This window comes from Peromyscus eremicus, chromosome 13, assembly GCF_949786415.1.
Source record: "Peromyscus eremicus chromosome 13, PerEre_H2_v1, whole genome shotgun sequence".
Classification (NCBI taxonomy): Eukaryota; Metazoa; Chordata; class Mammalia; order Rodentia; family Cricetidae; genus Peromyscus; species Peromyscus eremicus.
In genome coordinates this window covers 39,823,080-39,844,501 of record NC_081429.1, presented here as the reverse complement: position 1 = coordinate 39,844,501, position 21,422 = coordinate 39,823,080, and the positions used below count along the sequence as shown (strand labels likewise).

Below are 21,422 nucleotides of genomic sequence, written 5' to 3'. Positions count from 1 at the left end.
GAGGACAGACTTTAGTGCTCGAGTTTAAAAACTTCAGCTCTTATGCACTGGTAAGATAAGCAGTTAATCAAACAGGAAGCTCCAATGATGCCTTCATGGCTTATTACCATGTCTTACACATATATCTGTCCACATCCGCTTTTCTTTCTTCTGAAATGTCCTAGATTCTTTTCCTGTTCAAGCTCTGCTCATCTCACTCCCACCTTCCTCCTCAGTAGGCTTTCTACTCTCGGTGGAGGATTTCTCACAGCCCTCCATGGCTCCTAACAGTGACTTGGAGCATGTGGACAAACTCTATCACTTTCCAGTGAAGGAAACTGAGCCAGAGGAGAGGAATGACTTAGAAGAAGCCAGAAAGGACACAGTGGGCCTCAGGAAGAACTGGATAACTGGCCGCTTTCTCTTTCCGGTCCCTTTTAAAACCTCCCTATCCTATAGCACTGTCGCCTCAGCCCTGGCCAGAGGTGGGACGGGATACAGGAAGATCCCACAATGGGCCTATGCTTCTTCCTGAGTTTTGCTGGAAAGGCATTCACTTTATCTCATTGTTCTTGAGCTGGAAGGAGGAAAAATGAGCTGATGGGGTGAAGATGTCACCATTAGCAGGAACCCTAGGGAAAGCGGAGGTAGATACTAACAAAGGCATAAAGAGAGGTACAAACTCTGGCTTCCACTGCTTTAGCCCCTGAAGCTCACAGACTGGGGGGTTCCTTCAGTTTGGTGTCCATCTTTTGCCAAACTTGAATGAGACTTTCCTTTTATAATTCAAAAAAAATTAAGAGAAAAGGCCAGGTGATAATGGTGGTGCATGCCTTTAATCCCATCACTTAGGAGGCAAAGGCAGGCAGATTGCTGGGAGTCGAGGCCAGCCTGGTCGACATAGTAAGTTCAGCCTGGTCGACATAGTAAGTTCAGCCTGGTCTACATAGTAAGTTTCAGGATAGCCTGGGTTACATAACAGAGAGACCCTGCCTCAAAAATAAACAAATAAATACTACAATCATTTTCTTATACAATCATTTAAATATTTTTGACATATTTCTCCATTCAGGAGCCTATTTCCCAGCCGGACAGTGTTGGCGCACGCCTTTAATGCCAGCACTCGGGAGGCAGAGGCAGGCAGGCGGATCTCTGTGAGTTTGAGGCCAGCCTGGGCTACAGAGCGAGATCCAGGACAGGCACCAAAACTACAGAGAAATCCTGTCTTCAAAAAACCAAAAAAAAAAAACAAAAAGAGCCTATTTCCCACAAGACCCACTTGCAGAATCAATAAAGGTGCTTTGGGGGGGGGGGGTGATATTTTACTTGTGCTCTAACAAATAAAGCTTGCCTGCAGATCAGAGTGCAGAGCTAGTGATTAGTTAACCACAGAGGCCAGGCAGTGGTGGCACACACCTTTAATCCCAGAACTTGAGAGGAGGAAGCAGGAAGATCAGGAGTTCAAGGCCACCCTGGGCTACACGAGATTGATCCAGTCTAAAAGAGAAAGAGCCAGAAGCTCATGCCTTTAATCCCAGCTCTTGGGATCTCTTGCCTTTGATCCCAGTACTTGGGAGGCACATGCCTTTAATCTCAGCACTATGGAGGTGGAGACAGGAAATGATGTGGCTGGGTGGAGAAAGGAATATAAGGCCGGAGGAGACTGGAGCTCAGACTTTTGGTCTTTTGGTAAGAAGTCTCTCTAGTGGCAGCTCCTTTACTTCTCTGATCTTTCAGCATTTACCCCAATATCTGACTCCAGGTTTTATTATTAAGACCAATTAGAATTTGTGCTACACTTTGGTATAAAACCAGAACAATCCCTACCATTAGGTTTCATTCAGAAATTTAGAGACAGGCATTATTTAAAGGGTTTCGTGTTCATAAATTATAAAGAAGTGATGAAGGAAGATGGAAGTCTACTTCCAACAAAGTCACTCAGTTAGACTGTGATGACTGGGTTTTATGATTTGCTTCTGTGTTTGTCAGAGGGAGAGAGAGAGAGCACTTAACACATTATAGTTGAACGAGATTGTCAATCCCATGGGCTGCCCTGGGATCTAATGAGTCTGGTGGTCCACAAGATCCTTCCTGCTGCCGCTCATTTTCCTTCTCTTTTTAAAAAGATTTATTATATATTTTTATCTTATGTTGCGTGCCTGCCTGCATGGATGTATGTGTACCATGTGTCCCTGGTGCTCAGGGAAGCCAGAAGAGGGCATCAGTTCTTCTGAGAGTGATCATTAGGGACCATGTGAATAGAGGAACCAGGTCCAGGTCCTCTGCCTGAGTAACAAGTGCTCTTTCCTAACCACTTAGCCATCTCTCTAGCTCCCAGATTTTTTTTTTCTTTCTTTTTGTTTTTTTTTTTTTTTTTTTTTTGAGACAGGGTTTCTTTGTGTAACAGCCCTAGCTGTCCTGGAAATCACTTTGTAGACCAGACTGGCCTCAAACCCACAGAGATCTCCCTGCCTCTGCCTCTGAGTGCTGGGATTAAAGGAGTGCGCCATCACACCTACCTCTATGTCTATTACTTTTAAGTTATAAGTCATTTTGAAATTTTAATTGTTAAGAGATGGAATATAAATTGATATATAGAAAAAGGGCACATATTAAAAATGGCTGAGGAGTACTACATTAGTAATGAACTTCTCAGCCCTCCATACTTCTCTCCCTCCTCAAATCTAATTTCTTAACAGAAGACACCATGGGGAAGACTGCCTCGCTGGAACCCCCCTGGAGCAGCTCTTCCTAGGCCCAGGAAGATGATCATATCTCTGCTTTCTTCCATCCCTACTTATGTTAGCATCCCACACCCCAGGTGGTTTATGTTTCTCTTTTCTATGGAGCCTTCTTGCTGATTCCAGCCCATCCAGAGCGGTATTAGTCAGAATTAGTGATCAGCTTGGATTGGCAGGGTATGCTAATTTAATGTCCCCAAGTAGGTCATTAAGAGCCAGGGCCACTTCTTCTTGTTCCCTGTTTGTCCATTATTACTCAGCTCAGTATTAGAGTGATAGGCGATCTATTTCTAGGTTGAGCAAGGGCATAAAGTAGTGGCATTTTCTTAGATCAAGGTATTATTAAACATATGAACAATACTGCCACAGAGATGCTAGCCCGTCAGCACAGAGCTGGAGGAGGCTTAGTGCTACAGGTCAGGTGAGGACAAACAGGACAGCCTGTAGTCATGCGTGGGGGTGCTGACATTTTTATCAAGGAGAAGGGCATGTGGGGAGGAATATACCCATCTTAGGGACTCTTCATAAGAGGGAAGGCCCCCCTATGCACACAGCAAATCCATGCTGGAGCCTCCTCTGTACTTTACCAAAACACCAGTCTTACCCGCTGGCCCCCGAAACACGTGCAGGAGCAAATAGCTCCGAGATATTCTTTCTGCCACTGTTCTCCTACATGGTAGGTCTTCCCATCGTCATAGCACGTTGCTTCATCTGCACATGGGCACAAATCAGAAAGAGTTGTAAGACCAAGAACAATCATGCAGGTTAAGTTGATGAACCTGCCATAGACTTGCGTGGGCACAGGCTCACATCTCAGCAACTTAGGTGAATCAGAAAGAGTTGTTTCAAAGCCTCAGTATGGTAGGCCCGATGGGAAGGTGGAAATCGTATTTTAAAAGCCGAGTCTACTTATAACACTTCACTGCAGATGATCAAAGCCGTTAAAGGGCTTGGATGTAACATTCAGTCACGACTCACTTTTGAAGCAAGCTACTGATTTCCCGACCACAACATTGACAAACCCATGGGTCTCCAGCCCATCCTGTGAATGAGTGTTTTAGCTCAGTTAGGAAGGTCAGAGTACTCAAGGGTCTAGAAACCATTAGGATGACGTACGGGGGTCGCACTTGAACTCTCCCTTTCCATTCCCAAGACACGTGCAGCTCATCCGCTGGCCATTTTCTCCCTGGCGATCCCACTTCTCTCCAATCTTGTAGTTCACGCCATTGTCATGGCACCATTCTGTAAGGTGGGGAGATCACAGGCAAAGAGTTACTTGTGTTTTGACTCACGTGACAGGCAGAATACTGGGACATGACATGAATCCGTAGAGTGGAAAGTCGAAGATCACATTCCCTATGGTAAACCGTTCATGATAACATTTAATATTTAGTATTTTCCAAGATGGTGTTAGGACAACACTATTGCCAAAATCATTTCATAGGTCTAATCATTGATTCATTGGGTTTTTTAAACCTTACAATCATGGAAAACTAAATGGAATTGGAGAATAAAAAACTATTTGGGGGTTTGCGGCGACCATAGATATAAAATAGTTTAATTAAACATTAAAGAGAAATCCGCTAGCATCTACCTGCTACCACCTGATTCATATAAATCAAGAGAATAAATGTAACAACAAACAAATTGATGACCAATCAGTGAATTAGGCTTGTACAAATAGATAAATCCTAAGACGTAGCCAGTCACCACAAGCTGTGCATGTCATATGTAAAACGACCTTTTAATCTCTAAGATTTATTCTAAACAGAATACACTTAAGACACTTATAAAATACAGTGTTTCTTCCACCTTATCAATAATTCAGCCTCCCTTAAATTATAAGTAAAAGTATTATGGCCAAGAACGTTGAGCCAAAGCCTCACATGTAAAATTACTGTAGGCCTCCACATTTGCGAGCACAAGAACTGACTCATGAACAACATGCAAACTTCAATGTGGTTCCGTCTCAGAACTGGAAAACCTCCTAGTCAATGCCAAACGTTCTCCTGGCTCGAGCAAGGGTGCATAGTCAGTCCACTGTGCTCCATTGAGTACACAAGTCTACGTACACCCAAAACCACTTCTTGACTTTATACTTTCAGTCTGGATTTAGCAATTTCACATAACACGAAGGAAAATGTTGCACGGAAAATTTTAGAGATCTGTTAGATGTCGTTCCGTGGAATATGGTTTCTATGACTGTCCACCGGCTTGTACTTAAGACATAATGATTACCACATTAAAAAAAACTGCCCATAATAATTATACCTCCAACAACAAAGAATAAATGAATGGTTATATACTTCGATACTAAACTTCTAGACACAGTATATAATTCCTCGGATCATTTCCACCAACACTTGGAAAAAAAAAAACCTCCTAAAAATTTGAAAATCAAATATTTTCTAGCCAAAGTTGACTTTGAAACTTTTATTTCCATGTGTATGTATGTGTATATGTGTATGTATGGAAATTCATGTCCTAAAGTTCATATATAGAGGTCAAAGACAACTTGTGGGAGCTGGTATCATATGGGTTCCAAGTCATCAGGCTTGCCGTCACCTATCTCACAGGCCCTGAACTGGACCCTTAAAAGTTAAATGCTGGGGTTGGGGATTTAGCTCAGTGGTAGAGTGCTTGCCTAGCAAGCGCAAGGCCCTGGGTTCGGTCCTCAGCTCCGAATTAAAAAAAAAAAGTTAAATGCATTACCTAGATATTTTCCCTTATATTACTAGCAGTGTTTGGGATATCTAGGCTGTGAGATGTGTGTGTGTGTGTGTGTGTGTGTGTGTGTGTGTGTGTGTGTGTGATGTGTGCATGTATTACAATACATGTGTGTCTGGTTATGTTGAGAAACATGGTGTTTGTGAGTGTGTTCTCCTCTGTCCTGACTCAGCACTAAAGACTGAAAGAAATTTGGTGAGTTTTTAACTTCATCAAGTTAGACGTAACTAAACTCTTCAAAACGTGTATCGCTGCTACAAACATGTTTTAGTGAAGAGTTGGATTAGCACACAACTCTTGAAATGCAGTAACAGTCGACAAGTAAAATTTCCCATCATTCTTCCATGATGCAAAATGTTACTTCGCGTCAAACAATATACTTTTGTTTGCATCATGTTTGGAAGAGCCTGCAGCTGCCAAACATGCTTCTGTGGCCAACTAGTGCGAAGGCAGGAGCCTGGAAGAGATGGAGGAGTAGGTCGATGGACAAAGCAAGCTACTCACTAGACGAATCACATCTGAAATGGCCACTGCCAAAGCCCAAGCACTGGCATGTGAGCTTAAAGCCAGATTCAGACAATCGCTCCCACTCCTCTCCAATGGCGTAATGGGAGACCGTGTAAGGGTCAAAGCAGGAGTCATCTGTAGGCTGGTTCAGGTCTTCACTGACTATGGAGCAAAGGAGGAGAAGGGGGGGAAAAGGAAAAAGACATCTTATTGATGGTTTCAGGCCACACGTAGAAACAGATGTACTGTGTACAATGACCTAATCCAGTAACACTAACAATAACTTAATTCTCATCAGCAATGCTTTGATACAGCCAGTGCGCACTTGACGCCGCAGGGTAAAAGAAACCCATCTCCCTTCATTCCCGTCTGCAGTTTCGAAATGTGATCTCTTCTGGGAAATCTACCGCACGTAAGTTACACGGATCTTCAGACAATTTAAACTAGTTATGAACGTGGGCAGTGATGCTTCTCCAAGGTACCAAATTTCTCTGAGCTAATTAACATTTCTCTGCCTCCCTTTCCTCGTCCATTACATAAGAATAGTAATATAAATACCTCCACCTCCTTAGGATCTTGTAGAAGCTACATGAAACCAAGACATCTCTTCATCAGTATACAGAAATTACTCATTAACAATTATTGTTAGCGAGTAATTAACAACCATTGTTGTTGGACACCATTCTTTGCTTATACTAAAAAAGTCTTGACATTTTTTATGTAACATTAGAACGCAACCTTCACTTACATTATAGCATTTTTTTTTTTTTACAAAATAGTTTCGAAAACCTAGATTTTTACAGTTACTATAAAACTGGACAAATATGGATTTTCCAAATAAGAGAAATCACCATGATGCAGATAACTTAGAAATAAGTAAAAAATTCTCAGTGGGTCTCCCAAGATCTGTCCCTCTGTCTTAGAAAATTTTGTTTTAAAAATTAAAAATTATTTTTTTTTTCTTTTTTTCGAGACAGGGTTTCTCCGTGTAGCTTTGCGCCTTTCCTGGAACTCACTTGGTAGCCCAGGCTGGCCTCGAACTCACAGAGATCTGCCTGGCTCTGCCTCCCGAGTGCTGGGATTAAAGGCGTGCGCCACCACCGCCCGGCAAAAAATTAAAAATTATTTTAAAAACATTGTCTGTACAGGGGGCTGGAGAGAGATGGCTGGGGGTTAAGAGCACTGCCTGCTCTTCCAGAGGACCTGGTTTAGGTTCCCAGCACCCACACAGTGACTCAAAACTGTCTCTAACTTCCCAGTCTCGGGGGCCATGTTCTGCATCCCATGGCCACCAAACATGTATATTGTGCACAGACATATGTACAGTTAGAACATTAATACCCATTTCTAATGAATAAATAAGTATAATATGTACAAATAAAGCACACCACAAGTTAGTCTCTAAATGTTAAATAAGCTAACTTACTACAACTCTAAATCCCCCATGTGGATACTTCTTTTAATTGTGTAAAAATCAAAAGAACAAATGCAACCAATATTTGAAATGCCTAATATTTCAAAAGCCTTCATCCTGGAAGAATGAAAAAAAAAATCTAAAATGTTTTAGGACAAGAGAACATGGTAAGTGAGAACACAGATGGAATAAGGAGTTGAAAAGAAAACGAAGGGGCTGAAACTCTTACATGGGGATTCACTATTTTAAAAACATCCCGGAGCTAGAATTCTACTCCAATACTATGGAGCCTGAGCTACAGGGCAGGTTTCCCTCCAGCACAGACTGTCTAGTAAGATTCTGTCTGAAACACACCTCACCTTCAAGAAAACAATGTGGGAAAGCATGAAAACCCCTACGCTTTTGAAAAGGCCTTTCATGTGGCACTTTACTAGGGAACCCACAAAGGCGAATATTCATTACTGTGGATGTCATACCAACTATCTGCCCAGTTCTGCACTGCCAGCCAGGCAACTGCTTAGTTTATGAGTGAAGCAGCAGTCTTCTCTCAGAGGAAAGAGACTGAACCCAAGAAACTGGTCCTACACAGAAGTCCTGCGACGTGGAAGAGGTTCCTTACAGTGATAGAAGATTTGAGATTCACACTTTCTGTTATTCCCTAGCTCGTGTTCCACGGCCATTCTTCAGCTACTGCACCGTAGAAAGCCAAATGGCACACAGTGGTTTCAAAAAACTTTCCAGGGGACACACAGAAGAGTCAAGGGTCATTCAACCTTTATTAAGATGTTTCATGATTAAGGTCATTTAACCTTTGTTAAGACGTTGACTGGTGACCATTTAACCTTTATTAAGATACTGCATGGAGGTCATTCAACCTTTATTAAGATGTTGCATGGGGGCCATTTAACCTTTATTAAGATGTTGCATGGGGGTCATTTCACCTTTATTAAGATGTTGCATGGGGGCCATTTAACCTTTATTAAGATGTTGCATGGAGGTCATTTAACCTTTATTAAGATGTTGCATGGGGATCATTTAACATTTATTAACATGTTGCATGGGGGCCATTTAACCTTTATTAAAATGTTGCACGGTAATCATTTAACTTTTATTAAGATGTTTCATGGTGATCATGTAACTTTTATTGAGACATTTCATGGTGGTCATTTAACCTTTATTAAGATGTTTCATGGTGGTCATTTAATCTTTATTAAGTTTGTGTGATGGCCATTTAACCTTTATTAAGATCTTTCATGTATGCCACATGAAATTAATATATATATAATAAAGGGTATTAAAACACACATAAAGGGACTGGAGAGATGGATCAGTAGTTAAGAGCACTGGCTGCTTTTCTAGAGGACCTGGGGTAGGTTCTAGCACCCACATGGAGGCTAACAACCATCTGTAACTCCAGTTCCAGAGGATCCCGCGCCCTCTTCTGGCCTCCGTGGGTGCTGCATGCATGTTGCACACAGACATACATGCAGGCAAAACACCCATACACATAAAATTAAAATAAGTACATCTAAAAAAAAAAGAAAACAAAGAAGTATATAGAATTGAAATTTCGAATAGAGAGCTCTTTGGAAAGAAAGGGGCAATGTTGGTAATATTTTACATTAGGAACAAAAATCTAAGCCATCACTTAATGTTGCCAAGCAAGACTAGAAGGTATTCTGTTTGGGTTAGAAACGTTGAAGAGGACCACAGAGTAAGGGACAAGAGAATAGTAAAAAGTACCCAGAAACCATTGCCTCTATCAACTAGATCCTCAATGGAGGGGACAAAGAGTATCGTACTAAATGACATTAGCATCCTCCCAGGCCCGTCAATCATACATACGTGTTAATGAACGCCCTAGGGTTGCACAAGGGGAATTCCCAGCTGTTGTGCGGCCTTAACTTCCCTAAGTTCAGAGATAACAAGGAACGACAGACAAAGCCTTCTCCGGGGCGACCCAGCAGGAAGAAGCGTGAGCCTGACCGGGACAGCAGTGTACTTACCGGCGTTGCCCACCGTCACCACCTCTTCCCGAACCTTGTGCCTCCTCTGGTTCTGCAGTGCCTCAACTACAATGTTGTAGGTGACCCCTCGGGTGAGGCCGGTCAGGGTGGCACTAGTGGAAGTCCCAGGAACTTGGAACTGTACATTCGGGGGGGGGGGGGGGGGGCACAGCATTACAATGACAGGCGGGCATGAGCTCCCGTATCCCATTAGTAACCCTCCCTGTTTAAAAAAAGAGCGAAGGGAGAGCTGGGCGGAGGTGGGTTATCTAGGCTTTCCACCCAGTCAGGATGAGATGTTAAATGAGCCATCATTTCTGCTAGATTTTTCTATCTAGGTGGGCCACAATTACCAGAAATACCCTCCGCTATACCAGCCTCCTCTGAATCCTGTGGCTCCCTAGAACTCCGGGGCAAAAAAAACTCTTCATAAACATGGACACCACGGGAGACAGGCACATGCCAAGCAAGGTGCCATCACATGAGAACTTGGATTTTCCTAAAACACCGGCCATATCCCTAGACTGAAGTTTCTAAGCAAACAAATGTCCTCCAGTACAGTCAACTTTTAAATTTCTGCCGCTTTCTAAAAATAACACAATAAAAATTGATTCTAGCACCTATGGGACAAATTAAAGAATAGGGTTTTGGAGAATCAATCTCTCATAACAGCTGGTACCCAAAGGTTCATCTAATCTTCCTAGACACATCAAAGATAATGTGACTTTTCAAGGACAAGGGTGGCATTTCAGACTTCATATAAAAGTAGAATACTTTTCCTTCTTTTCTATCCATCTCACTAAGTAGCCTCCAGTGTGTGAGAATAATAAAAATAATTTCATTCTCTCTACCAGGGTGAACTCAGTGACACTCTCTGGCTAATCCTCCAGAGCCACAATGAGATATGAAAATAAACAACTCCCAGAGTTGTGACATCTTTCTAGGAGTCCTGGGAGAATGGACATCTGATGTGAAAGCTTTGGTTGCTTCTGGTTGACAAAGTTACAAAAAGAGAGAAAAAATTTAGTTACCTGTAAGGGCTCCTCATCGGTGCCAACAGGATGACATGAAATGATGTACTCAGAACTCTCCTGGAATGGCGTCCAAGAGATGGTTGTTTGAGAGAGAGCTTCTTGTCCTGTAGAGGCATTTGGATTGAGCCCCGGAACGTGAGGGTAGAGGTGGTAGTCTACGTCTCCCCTGGGAACATGACCGATTTGGACCTCCTCATCTACATTCGGCACGTATGGTCTTGGCCTAAGCCTGACGGGGGTGGCCGCGGTGGGTGGTGTGGTCCGCCTAAAGCCATGTTCCTCAAAGATCATTTGTTGCCCAACACTGGGTTGTTGGTGGGTTGTGCCAGGAAGCTGAATACCATTTTCGGTGTCATACCCAGGGTTGGTGATGAAGGGGGTCTTTTGAACTGTGGAGGGAACATCCAAAATCTCTGGTCCATGAAGATTGGGGTGTGGAAGGGTAACCAGCTGGGGAAGCTCATCTAGCCAAAGAGAGGTTAGAGCCAAAAAAAAGCAAAGCGCGGTAAGCTCGAGGAAGAAGCAACAATCACCATCAATCCAGGCAACAACTGTTCATCAACCCGATCGAGGCTCCTAGCCAATCAGCGGTTCTCAGATCACAAACCACTTTCTAGAAAGAAATCTTGATTTTCCTCACAGATTTCTTTATAGTGCAGACAGGAAAAAAAAAAAATGTTAGTATGAACTTCTCGTATAGACAAAGCTTTGAACCGCCGAGCCCATAGAAAGCTGCCTCTGCTCCAATGAAGCCTTTGCAACTCAAGCATTTGATTTGAAATTTCAGAAACCAAAGGAATAAATCACGACAAAGAAGGAAAGTTTTACTCCCACCATCAAAAAGTTTGGTTTTGTTTAGTTTGAATTTCTGAAAGTTGAATAAGGCTTTAGGTTGTAGAGAAGTAAATAAATCAAATAGCTTTGGGTGATGTTGGGTGATCCCTGTTAAAGAGTATGATATATAAGCCATACTGCTAGAAAAAATAACCCGTGAGAAACATATCACAACGTAGAGAACTTCACCCTGCAAGCCAACCACGGGTTATTATTGAGTCTTTACCTGTCTTTTTTCTCCCAATCAGCGGCTCGCTCTTCTGGTTGTTCTTCAGGGCAATGACGTAGATGGTGTACTCAGTTCCTGGCTCCAGACCTGGTGGGACACACAGCCATTTCGTTATGTTGGCAGACTCGGTCAGTCCAGCAGGAGTCACCGGCAAAGGCTAGTGGGGAGCGAGCCTTCCTCCCAGCTGTCTCTGGAGTCTTCAAAGGTAAAACCAGCTTTTCTTCTAGCTACATCCAGAGACTCTGTGCACAAAGGCCACCCAGCCAGCTAGCCATCTTCCAATCACAGCTGACACTTGAAAAGGCAGTGTCACGGTAACCTTACTGGAGTATTCTTTCAGTATGGACAGTATTGATCGGCAGTATTAGTAGTAGATAACCTATCAACACTGTAGGCCACCAGTGGAATATACATCTGGGAGAGCGCATCGCAGACTTCAGACTTCTGTTTAGGTCTAATCACTGACAGTCTTCAATGACAGTGCAAAAATCCAGCTCACTCAAGTCTTCCCATACCAGATTCTATTTTCTTGTCCCACAGATGCAGCTAAGAAGCTGTGATTCCTGCTATCTGTTCTACAGGGACTCCAACATCCAGGGGATACTATAGATATGATTTATCTTATGGGGGGGGCCAAAAAGAATGAAAAAAATAGGTGAACTTCCATCAAAGAGCAATACATCTAGCTATATCATATGATGTCACTGAAATTACATGCTCAGACCTTTTGAGAACAGCACTGTCCCTAAAGAGAAGAATGCCTTACATAGTGCCGGGCATCCCATTCTCACGAAACAGCAAAGACACAGTTAGGAAGTATTCTAGATTTGGGGTATCTGTAATTAAGGAGGGGAAAATCGCAGCATGGAAGCAATACCAGTAATGGTGGCCTCCGTGACACCAGGCCGGGGCCGAGGGACAACTTCTCGGGGTGGGGATCCAGGCTTCTCGTACTTGATAATGTAGCCGGTAATCCTGGCACGGGGTGCCTGCCATGATACCAGCAAGGAGTTGGGTGTGGTGGTCAGGAAGTGCAGGTTGGATGGGGCATCGATGGCTGAAAGGAAACCAAATGATGTCTTAGAACATGAACGGCCACGAAAGTATTCACACTTGCGCCCAGCCCGAGCAAACCAAGTAGGGAGAACCGGAGGGCCCTGGGAGCTAGCCCATGGGGATCCCAGCTTCCCACTTAGTTCTCAAGTTTACGTGGTTGACTCCATTATGTATCAGTTGACATTTCCTTAATAGAAAGCGTAGTTACCAGTGGAGGCATCGATGATCACAGGGGAGCTCCGGGAATTGTCATTCAGAGTATACAGGTAGATCTTATAGTCAGTGCCTGGTTGTAAACCTGGAATTTAAAAAGACACACCTTTTATTGGTTCATATTTTATAGGGGAGTTCTCATGCTTGCCTGCAATTTCCTTGACTCCTCTACCATCCCAAATTTTTGTAGGCTACAGAAGCAGTCCACAGGAGAACAGTAAAATGCATCATGGTGTGGACACTATTAATGAGAAACCCATTTCAAAAGATAGTCACTTATGTCCCTGATACTGAACTCTGATTATTAATCTCTGATTATACTTTGACCTTTATTATATGTTGTTGTGGAATATTATTTTAAGACTTGTTACACTTGTTTATACTGTGGAACATTTGTTTAATGATGCGAAGACGTATTGCATTCTTTTATATTGCATTTAACACTGTGAGGCTGTGTTACTTTGCCTGACTCAAACACCTGATTGGTCTAATAAAGAGCTGAATGGCCAATAGCAAGGAGAAAGGATAGGTGGGGCTGGCAGGCAGAGAGAATAAATAGAAGGAGGAGAACATTAGAGGAGAGAAGGAATGAGATGAGAAGGAGGAGGACTCCAGAGGCCAGCCACCCAGCCACCCAGCCACCCAGCTATCCAGACAGCCTGGAAGGAAAGAAAAGATATCCAGAAATAGAGAAGGGTAAAAGCCCAGAGGCAAAAGACAGATGGAATAATCTAAGTTAAGAAAAGCTAGCTAGAAATAAGCCAAGCTAAGGCTGGACATTTATAAGTAATAATAAGTCTCTGTGTATATTTATTTGGGACCTGGGTGGTGAGCCCCCCAAAAGAGCATAAGCAAAAAACAACCAACAACAACATGTAATACTGTTTGTTGTTTGTTTTCTTAGGTTTTTTTTTTTTTCTTTTTTGGTTTTTTTGTGACAGTTTCTCTGTGTATCCCCAGCTGTCCTAGAACTTGCTCTGTTGACCAGGTTGGCCTTGAACTCACAGAGATCCACCTGCCTCTGCCTCCCAAGTGCTGTGATTAAAGGAGTGCGCCACCACCACCACCACCAGGCATGTAGTGCTGTTTGTAATTATAAGTTTCACTATACTTTTTAAAATATAGTCACACTAATGCTAAGAACTGTACACTACTCATTTGTATCTTTTTGTTTTCTGTATTAATTAAAAAAAAAATAATAAGAGTTTCGCTATGTCTGGTCTCAAACTTACATCCTCCTGCCTCAGACTCCTGCTTGTGACTATGGGTGTACATTTTCTTTAAATAATAATGAGCATTTTGTGGGGAAAAAAAAATGATGAAATTTATAGGTCAAACAAAAGTCAGGAAGTAAAATATCATGGGATGGCATCACATTTTTAAACTGTTCTCATAAAACACTGGTCTTGGAATAACTAATTGGCCAGTTTATGCTGTGGGGGCATACACTCAGACTGCTGTGAGGGCACACAGACTGTTGAGCACACTGACCTGTGATGGTATAGGTTCTGACGTCTGGGCTGATGGTCCTCTGAACTGGGGTCTGGCCATTGGCTGGGATGGCGTCGACTTGGAAGCCAGTGATTGTCTCCGTCTTTGTTCGCCAGCTAATAGTGATGGTGGTCTCCGTAGCGTCTGTCACACGGGCCCTTCTTGGAGGACTGACATCTGTATAGGAACATAGCTAGAGATTAATGCATGCTGGGCTCATACATGGAAGGTTTTGATAGTTTAAAACACTTCCTCACTGTACAAATACATTCACTGCAGGAAATGCACTGATTAATAATGTGTAGGTTACCCCCCATTGGCATTCACAAAGAAAGGTTAACGGTATTTAGTTAATAGGAAAATATTTATTCTCATGTCTTTCTTTTGAAGAAACTGAAAAGCTTTATCAATACTACCAGTGGTTCCCAGGGCTGACTCTGTAGTATCCAGAAATCTTTCAAACAAGTGTTACAATGATTAATTTACTGTAATGTAAAACTGTGTGGTAGGAATCCTAACACAGTTAATTAGTAATAACATAAGCATGGCTAGAAGTATTCTGTCATTTTTATAAGGCATCTTCTCCCTTCATCATTCCATAGATGGTCAAACAGACATTTTCCATGACTGCTGAAAGAATGCATATCAAGTTATTGATAAAGCAGAGAACTAGATCGTGGACCTAATTTAGCCCCATCTTTCCTACAGCAGAAGCCGGTTCATCCTCCCCAAACTGAACTCTATGAAAACAAATCCTCACACGAGCTGTGGGTTTTAACCCACGGGAATGAAGTGATTCCATTTTGTTTCAGCAGGCCATTTTCTAGATGGCATGCAAAGTAGATTATCAAAAAGATCAGCTATTCTAGCAATTTCCAAATTCTATTGTTAAATTAATGGTCTAAGAGATCACTTTCGCACCTTCACTTTCTACTTATACTGAAGGTTTGTCCATATTAAAACATTTGATTACTTACTCTCTAGAGTTGTGATGACTCCCTGGGCTGGTCTGCTTGTCAATGTGTCCTTGAGAGCATAGACACTGACTTCATACTTGGTGGCCACCTAGAAGTAAGGTTATGAGAAGCTTTTGCAAGGGTATTGCATAAAGCCTAGAGAGTTCTACTAAAGCATTAGAGAAATGTATTAGCCTTTTTTTTTTTCTTTTTCCTTTATGGGAACCAGAGTTCCAATTCCCAGCATCCATATAAAATGCCAGGCATATCAAGGTGTGATGGTATATGCCTTTAATGAATCTCTGTGGATTCGAGGCCAGCCTAGTCTACCAAGTATGACTGTGCATCTACATTCCTCATGCATCAAGAGACAAGTGGGTCACTGGAGGTAGCTGACAGATGTAAATCACATCTATATTATTTGTTTGTTTGTTTTTCTGATCACAAAGAGGCAAGAGAAAGTTTCTATTCTGTCTCTGATCTCTCTTCTGCTTCCCCTGGAACTGGTCTTGTGTTAAGATGTCCATCAACCCCTTAGGGATGCTGGATATTTTGCTGCATGTCTAGAAAGAAATGGTGTTTGTTTATTTGTTTGTTTGAGACAAGATTTTTCCGTGTATTTCTGGCTGTCCTGGATCCCATCCTGTAGGTCAGACTGGCCTAGAACTCAAGAGATTTACCTGCCTCTGCCTCCCTAGTGCTGGGATTCTAGGCATGTGCTAACACACCCAGCTGATGTTTAAATTTTTTTTTAATTATTATTATGTGTACAACATGTAGGACTGTAGGCCAGAAGAGGGCACCAGATCTCACTTCAGATGGTTGTGAGCCACCATGTGGTTGCTGGGAACTGAACTCAGGACCTCCGGAAGAGCAGTCAGTGCTCTTAACCTCTGAGCCCATCTCTCCAGCCCCTGATGTTTAAATGTTTTAATGAGGGTAGTGTCAGGTTAGGTTGGCACTAACAGGAGAATGCTTCCTGCCAAGGAAATGCCACTCATAAAAGCCATAAATTCAGCCAGTAGATCTATAAATAGATCCCTACAGAGTATAACCTTAAAAAAAAAAAAGCCAAATGCTTATTAATAGCTGCCAAAGAATTGCACAAAATTCAACGCTATTTCTACCATTATAATCCAACAGTCATCTAGAAAACCTCGGCTCAACATAAAAGAATTCTATTGCATACATTTATAACAAAATTATTTGATGGTAGAAGGAAAGAACGTTCTACTTATTATGAGATTACGCTGCTGTTCTGATAAAGGCCGTGAAACGACCCACTTCCTTATTCCAGGGATGTAAGCTCACTCCTTACCATGAGCCCGGATATAACCACAGATGAGCTGTCTGGAGAAAGGTTGATTTCCTTCATCGGTCCCGTCTTCTCCTTCGGGGTCACTCGTACTCGATAGCCAGTGAGCTGCACGTTGGGTGCTGTCCACTGGGCACTGAAGCTGGTGGGTGTCACCTGAGTGAACTTCAGGTTGGTTGGAGCAGGAATGGCTGTCAGGACGGTCATTGGTTAAAAAGTGATCTCAGAGGGGGTGGGGGAGAGGGAAAGCAAAGCGACTTTTAAGAAGTAGAATGGGGTTGTTCTTGTAGGGGCTGGGAGGGCCCCCCGGGCCCAGCAGAGATTCAGCACAAACCGGTAATAAGAAGGGATACACAAGAGGGAAGTGTGTTTTATACCAGCAATTCTCAGAATCGCTGAAAACACCTGGGTAAATGTCAGGCCTCTAATAGACTTTGGGTTTTAAAAGGTCTTATCTTCCCACCCCTTTTAAAACCAAGAGCTGAATTGCCTTCTTGGTCATTCGAATTGATTTTTCTTTTCTTTTGTATGAAAAAGATGAGCAATGGCCCCTTTTCTGTATAGATTTATCTTCATATGGTAAACCATTTCACAGAGTGTTCCATCCACGAGATGGAGGTGGGCTTTTATTGTCTCTTTTATTTGGACCCCATGGCAAATATCGCTGCTAAATGTGAAGTTTTCTCTGCGGTGCGGCGTAAGAAGAAAATTGGTTCACAACAGAGGCAGGAGAGAGCAGCCGAGAGCAGTCACACAGACAGTCGCCTCCACACGCTTTGAGCATTCCCACCCTGCTTCAGAAGTCAAGCACAGGAGGACAAGGGATTGGAGGAAGCACCTGCCCTAGCCACTCGGTCCTCTGTGTTGGCATCAGAATCCTTCAAGCAAGTGACGCACCAGCACAGGCTATCTGCTCAGGGAAGACGTTCCCAGGTGTTCTTAGACCATGCTGCAAGGAACCACCTGGTTTAGGGTCCTTTCTCAGAGTAAGCTCTATGATTCTAGATTCTTTCCTTCATGTATGTATGTGTGTGTGGGGTTAGCTACAGAGGTGTGTCACTTAGGAAATAATCCAGAGTTTAATATCATCTTCAAATGTCTTACTTTATGGTCTTCAAATATATATATGTATATAATATATATATTATATATATAACATACATACACACATATATACATCTATATGTGTGTGTATATATATATATATATGCTAAGCTACTCTAAATTTCTTTTTACTAGACTTAGGTAACTAATGTCACCTAACTTCTATTGTGCGTTACCATTCCTCGGTAAAGAAGGCCTTTCCTAAGCGTTTGAGGGCATTTTTCTACTCTCCCTACCATGGGAATCAATAGCCCAGTACAATATAATGTCAGCAGGGCATAAAGCCTCTGCTCCCGTAAGCACTCGGGTGGTGCAGTTAGTTAACGATATACCTGTGGACTGGATTCCAATCAGGGGCTGGCTCTCCATATCATCGTGCAAGGCAACCACACTGACTGTGTACTCAGAACCCGGCCTGAGGCCTTGTAGCTCTGCGGTGTCTTCTTCACCGTCAGGTGCAGGGAAAAGCTCATGGATTCCATCCTCAGGGCTTGAGTAGGTCACCCTGTACCTGGAAACTTGCCCCTGTGGGCTTTCCCAAGCAATTTTGATGGAATCGACATCCACATCAGTGAATGCCAGTCCTTTAGGGCGATCAATGTCTGTTAGGCAAATTAATGGTAAGAGGTTATGTGAAAAGCCAAGTTGTGAAACAAGCATATTTTTATACCGTGCAAAGCAGTTCTGCAGATACCATTTTCTTTGACAAATTAAACTCCAATTATCAGACTATTAAAATAGAAAGTTACTTGACATCTGCTTAAGAGCCTTTGGGGGGGTGGTTTAGAATATTTATCGTCACATTACTTATTAAAACACTGGTGTGTGTGAGGTGTTTAGACACCCTGCAAAAGTCCCCACAAAGGAATTTTTTTAATTAATTTAAAGATATTCTATCAAGATTTGATTTTGCAATGTGATGTTAGTCTCATAGACCTGGATTTTCTATATCTTGGAAATGGTAAAGTTTTGACTTCCAATGTTCAATTTAATATTTCTCAAACTCTTCTCCCCCGCCCCATTAAATATATATAATAAAATGCTGGCCTAGCCAGTCCTCTGAACATAACGGCTTCACGAGGTACTTCAACTTTACCACCCAGTCATAGAAAAAGTAGGTCCTAGAGAAATATTTCATAGATCTGCTAAAGGCAAATGCGATTTTGCTGAGGCTATGTGAGCAAAGGAGGTTCAAAGCAGCGCAGCTGTTGGTGGCAACACTACCATGGTTTCCCCTGCAAGCTCACTATGTGGCAAGAAGACAAAAAAAATGTTTGCCAAGGGCTCATCTCAAGATACGACCCAGCTAACATGTTGCCTTTCCCTGTATAGAAGGGCTATGAACCAGCTAACATGTTGCCTTTTCCTGTATAGAAGGGCCAAAGGCATGCAGGGGGCATCCAGACACCCCAAAACAAAAGGACTTTGGGAGTAGAAATCAAACATTGGTTACATACTTGTTACCGCAGTTTCTACCAGGGGCTGGCTTTCTCCGTTCCGATTCTGAGCATAGACACTGACCACGTACTCCACGGTGGGCTGCAAGCCTTCAATGGTCATTTCTGTTTGATCTGCAGAGGAAGGAGAAGCAATTGCAGATCTATAAAACCACCCAAGCCACTCCCGAGAGAACTTAATCAAAAGCAGACGTACACAATAATCATGAAATACCTATTCCTCTTGGGAAAGTCAGATGCCTATCTCCTCTTGGGGAAATCTGTTCATTGGTAACAACGGTTTAACATGCTGGGGCTAGGGAATGCCGCTTAATCGGTAGAGTGTTGTCTCGCATGAAGAAACCCAGGCTTTGATACCCAGCACCACAGTAAACTGATGCCTATAGTACTAGCTTTTAGGAGGTATAGACAAGAGGATCAGAAATTTAAGGTCAACCTTGGCTACACAGTGCATTCAAGGCCAGCATAGACTTCATGAGACCCTATTTCAAAAAAAAGAATTTTAGCATACTTCAGCAAAATCATATTCAAGAATACAACTTAAGATGTTATTATATATATATTATATATATATACATATATATTTGTTAACCCAAAATTAATGAGGTATTCTTGAAAAAAAATGAAAGAAATTAAATTGACCTTAAGCAATTGCCTGAGATCATAATCTTGGAAGTCATTTTATATAATAAAAACATCAGATCTAGAAAGGCTCTACAACGTCCGTCCACCCTTCTCTTCCTGGTGTGTCCACATTACTACACAAAACTGTATAAAAAACAAACCCAGAAATACATGGACACTAAAACTTGCCTTGTGAAGTGAGCTGGCAATATAGTCTATGAATGGGAATACCACAACACATAACCATATAGGACACTTAAAACAAAACCTTCCACAATCCTTCTGGGTTTATCCTGCTAGAGGCGCCAAACTGGTTTTTCTTACCTGGACCAGCAGTTTTAGTTTTTGTTGGTCCCGGGCCATTTTTGGGAGCGGTGGTCACTCGGTAACCTGTCACAGGAGAACTTGAAGGCAGCCACCTGACACTAATGCTGTTGTCCTGCACATCAGTCACCTGCATCTGGGATGGCTTGTCAATTTCTATAAGGAAAAAAGAAACCAGTGAAGTCCCCCCAGTGTTTGAGGGCAGGACTGGACAGGCCGGTTGTCTTTGGTCCTCGTGTGTATACAAATGACCGTTGGCTTCTACTAATGCACTGCAGATATTTCTTTTGACAAGAATGAAGGGTTAGCTTGAGGAAGGAAATGCACGCATCCAGACACTATTACAACTATTTTCAACATGACTGTTTCATTCCACAAACAAAATACCACACCTCAGGCAGAGCTTTGTCCTCTACCCAATCTACTCACCCAGTCATTTCTACAGGTATTTATGAATACTCTCTCTGTCTTATGTCTACTGCAGACGCATGAGGTTTAGCAGTTAAAAACACAAGACAAAAATGTCTGCCTTTGGGGTCTTCTTTGTACATTTGTCTCAAAATTCTGTCACATATAGGTGTTGTCAGCTATAGGCTTTTGTCTTATTAAGCAAATAAATCAGGATTGAAGGTTTAGTTCAGCGAAAGAGCACTTGTTTAACATATGTGAGATGCTAGGTTTGATCCCCAGCACCACACAAAACTGAAGGAAAATCAATTTCACAGTGAAGGAAATACCCCGGGAGAATACTGTGATAACCATCTTCATAAACAACCCTGGGTCGCCCCAGATGGGAAGTTTGTACCTGTTCGGTAATTGATGGAAATTGGCTTGCTGCTGGCCGGACTGTCCCCACGGCCAGTGATGGCGTACAGGGTGATGGTGTAATCAGCTCCAGGTTTAATGTTGTTGATGGTGGCTGTGGACTTGCTCCCAGGCACAGTGAACTCCTGGACAGGGCTGTTTCCGCCTGTACGAAAGGAGTTCATGGAAAATTTGAGGAACTAAGAGTTACTCCAACATGATTAACACATTGAAAGCAGTACAGAAATCACTGCTGCTTACAACTTGCCTTTTAAGAAGTGCTGCTGTAACACAGACTGAACAGACAGGTGTATTTATGCACATAGTAAGCCCCGGTAAGTATATAAAAATCGGGAGAACTCTCAAGCTAATGCCATTTTAACATCCCTGGGTTAAAATGTCACTGAGCTGCAGATTAACAGGCAAAAGGTGAAGAAATTCCCAGGAATGAGCTTCCTAGTTGATTACAAAATACCAAGTAGTTAGCCCTGAAATCATGTATACACAAGCAACACTACACAGACTAGGTAGGTTGGTTGTACTTTCAACATTTTTGTAGGAGTGCGTGCACACTCTTGGGGTGTGTGTGTGTGTGTGTGTGTGTGTG

At 42.5% G+C, this 21,422-nt stretch overlaps 1 protein-coding gene across 8 annotated transcripts in view; it reads right to left on the bottom strand.

Annotated features, from left to right (window-relative positions):
• Fn1 (fibronectin 1) overlaps window positions 1–21,422 on the bottom strand; it is a 73,206-nt gene that overhangs the window by 1,506 nt on the left and 50,278 nt on the right. For 2 of the 8 annotated variants that reach the window (XM_059278056.1, XM_059278057.1), the window contains 15 exons: window positions 20,817–20,981; window positions 20,012–20,167; window positions 19,064–19,177; window positions 17,939–18,208; window positions 16,506–16,693; window positions 15,209–15,296; window positions 14,232–14,408; window positions 12,736–12,825; window positions 12,349–12,528; window positions 11,469–11,558; window positions 10,406–10,872; window positions 9,375–9,513; window positions 5,952–6,116; window positions 3,837–3,962; window positions 3,325–3,431 (listed from right to left, as the gene is read on the bottom strand). In XM_059278056.1, the coding sequence (XP_059134039.1) occupies window positions 3,325–3,431; window positions 3,837–3,962; window positions 5,952–6,116; window positions 9,375–9,513; window positions 10,406–10,872; window positions 11,469–11,558; window positions 12,349–12,528; window positions 12,736–12,825; window positions 14,232–14,408; window positions 15,209–15,296; window positions 16,506–16,693; window positions 17,939–18,208; window positions 19,064–19,177; window positions 20,012–20,167; window positions 20,817–20,981 (2,522 nt within the window). Of the gene's footprint in view, window positions 1–3,324; window positions 3,432–3,836; window positions 3,963–5,951; window positions 6,117–9,374; window positions 9,514–10,405; window positions 10,873–11,468; window positions 11,559–12,348; window positions 12,529–12,735; window positions 12,826–14,231; window positions 14,409–15,208; window positions 15,297–16,505; window positions 16,694–17,938; window positions 18,209–19,040; window positions 19,178–20,011; window positions 20,168–20,816; window positions 20,982–21,422 lie in introns of those variants that run through there. The other 6 variants (XM_059278059.1, XM_059278062.1, XM_059278058.1 and 3 more) reach the window with 6 other exon arrangements.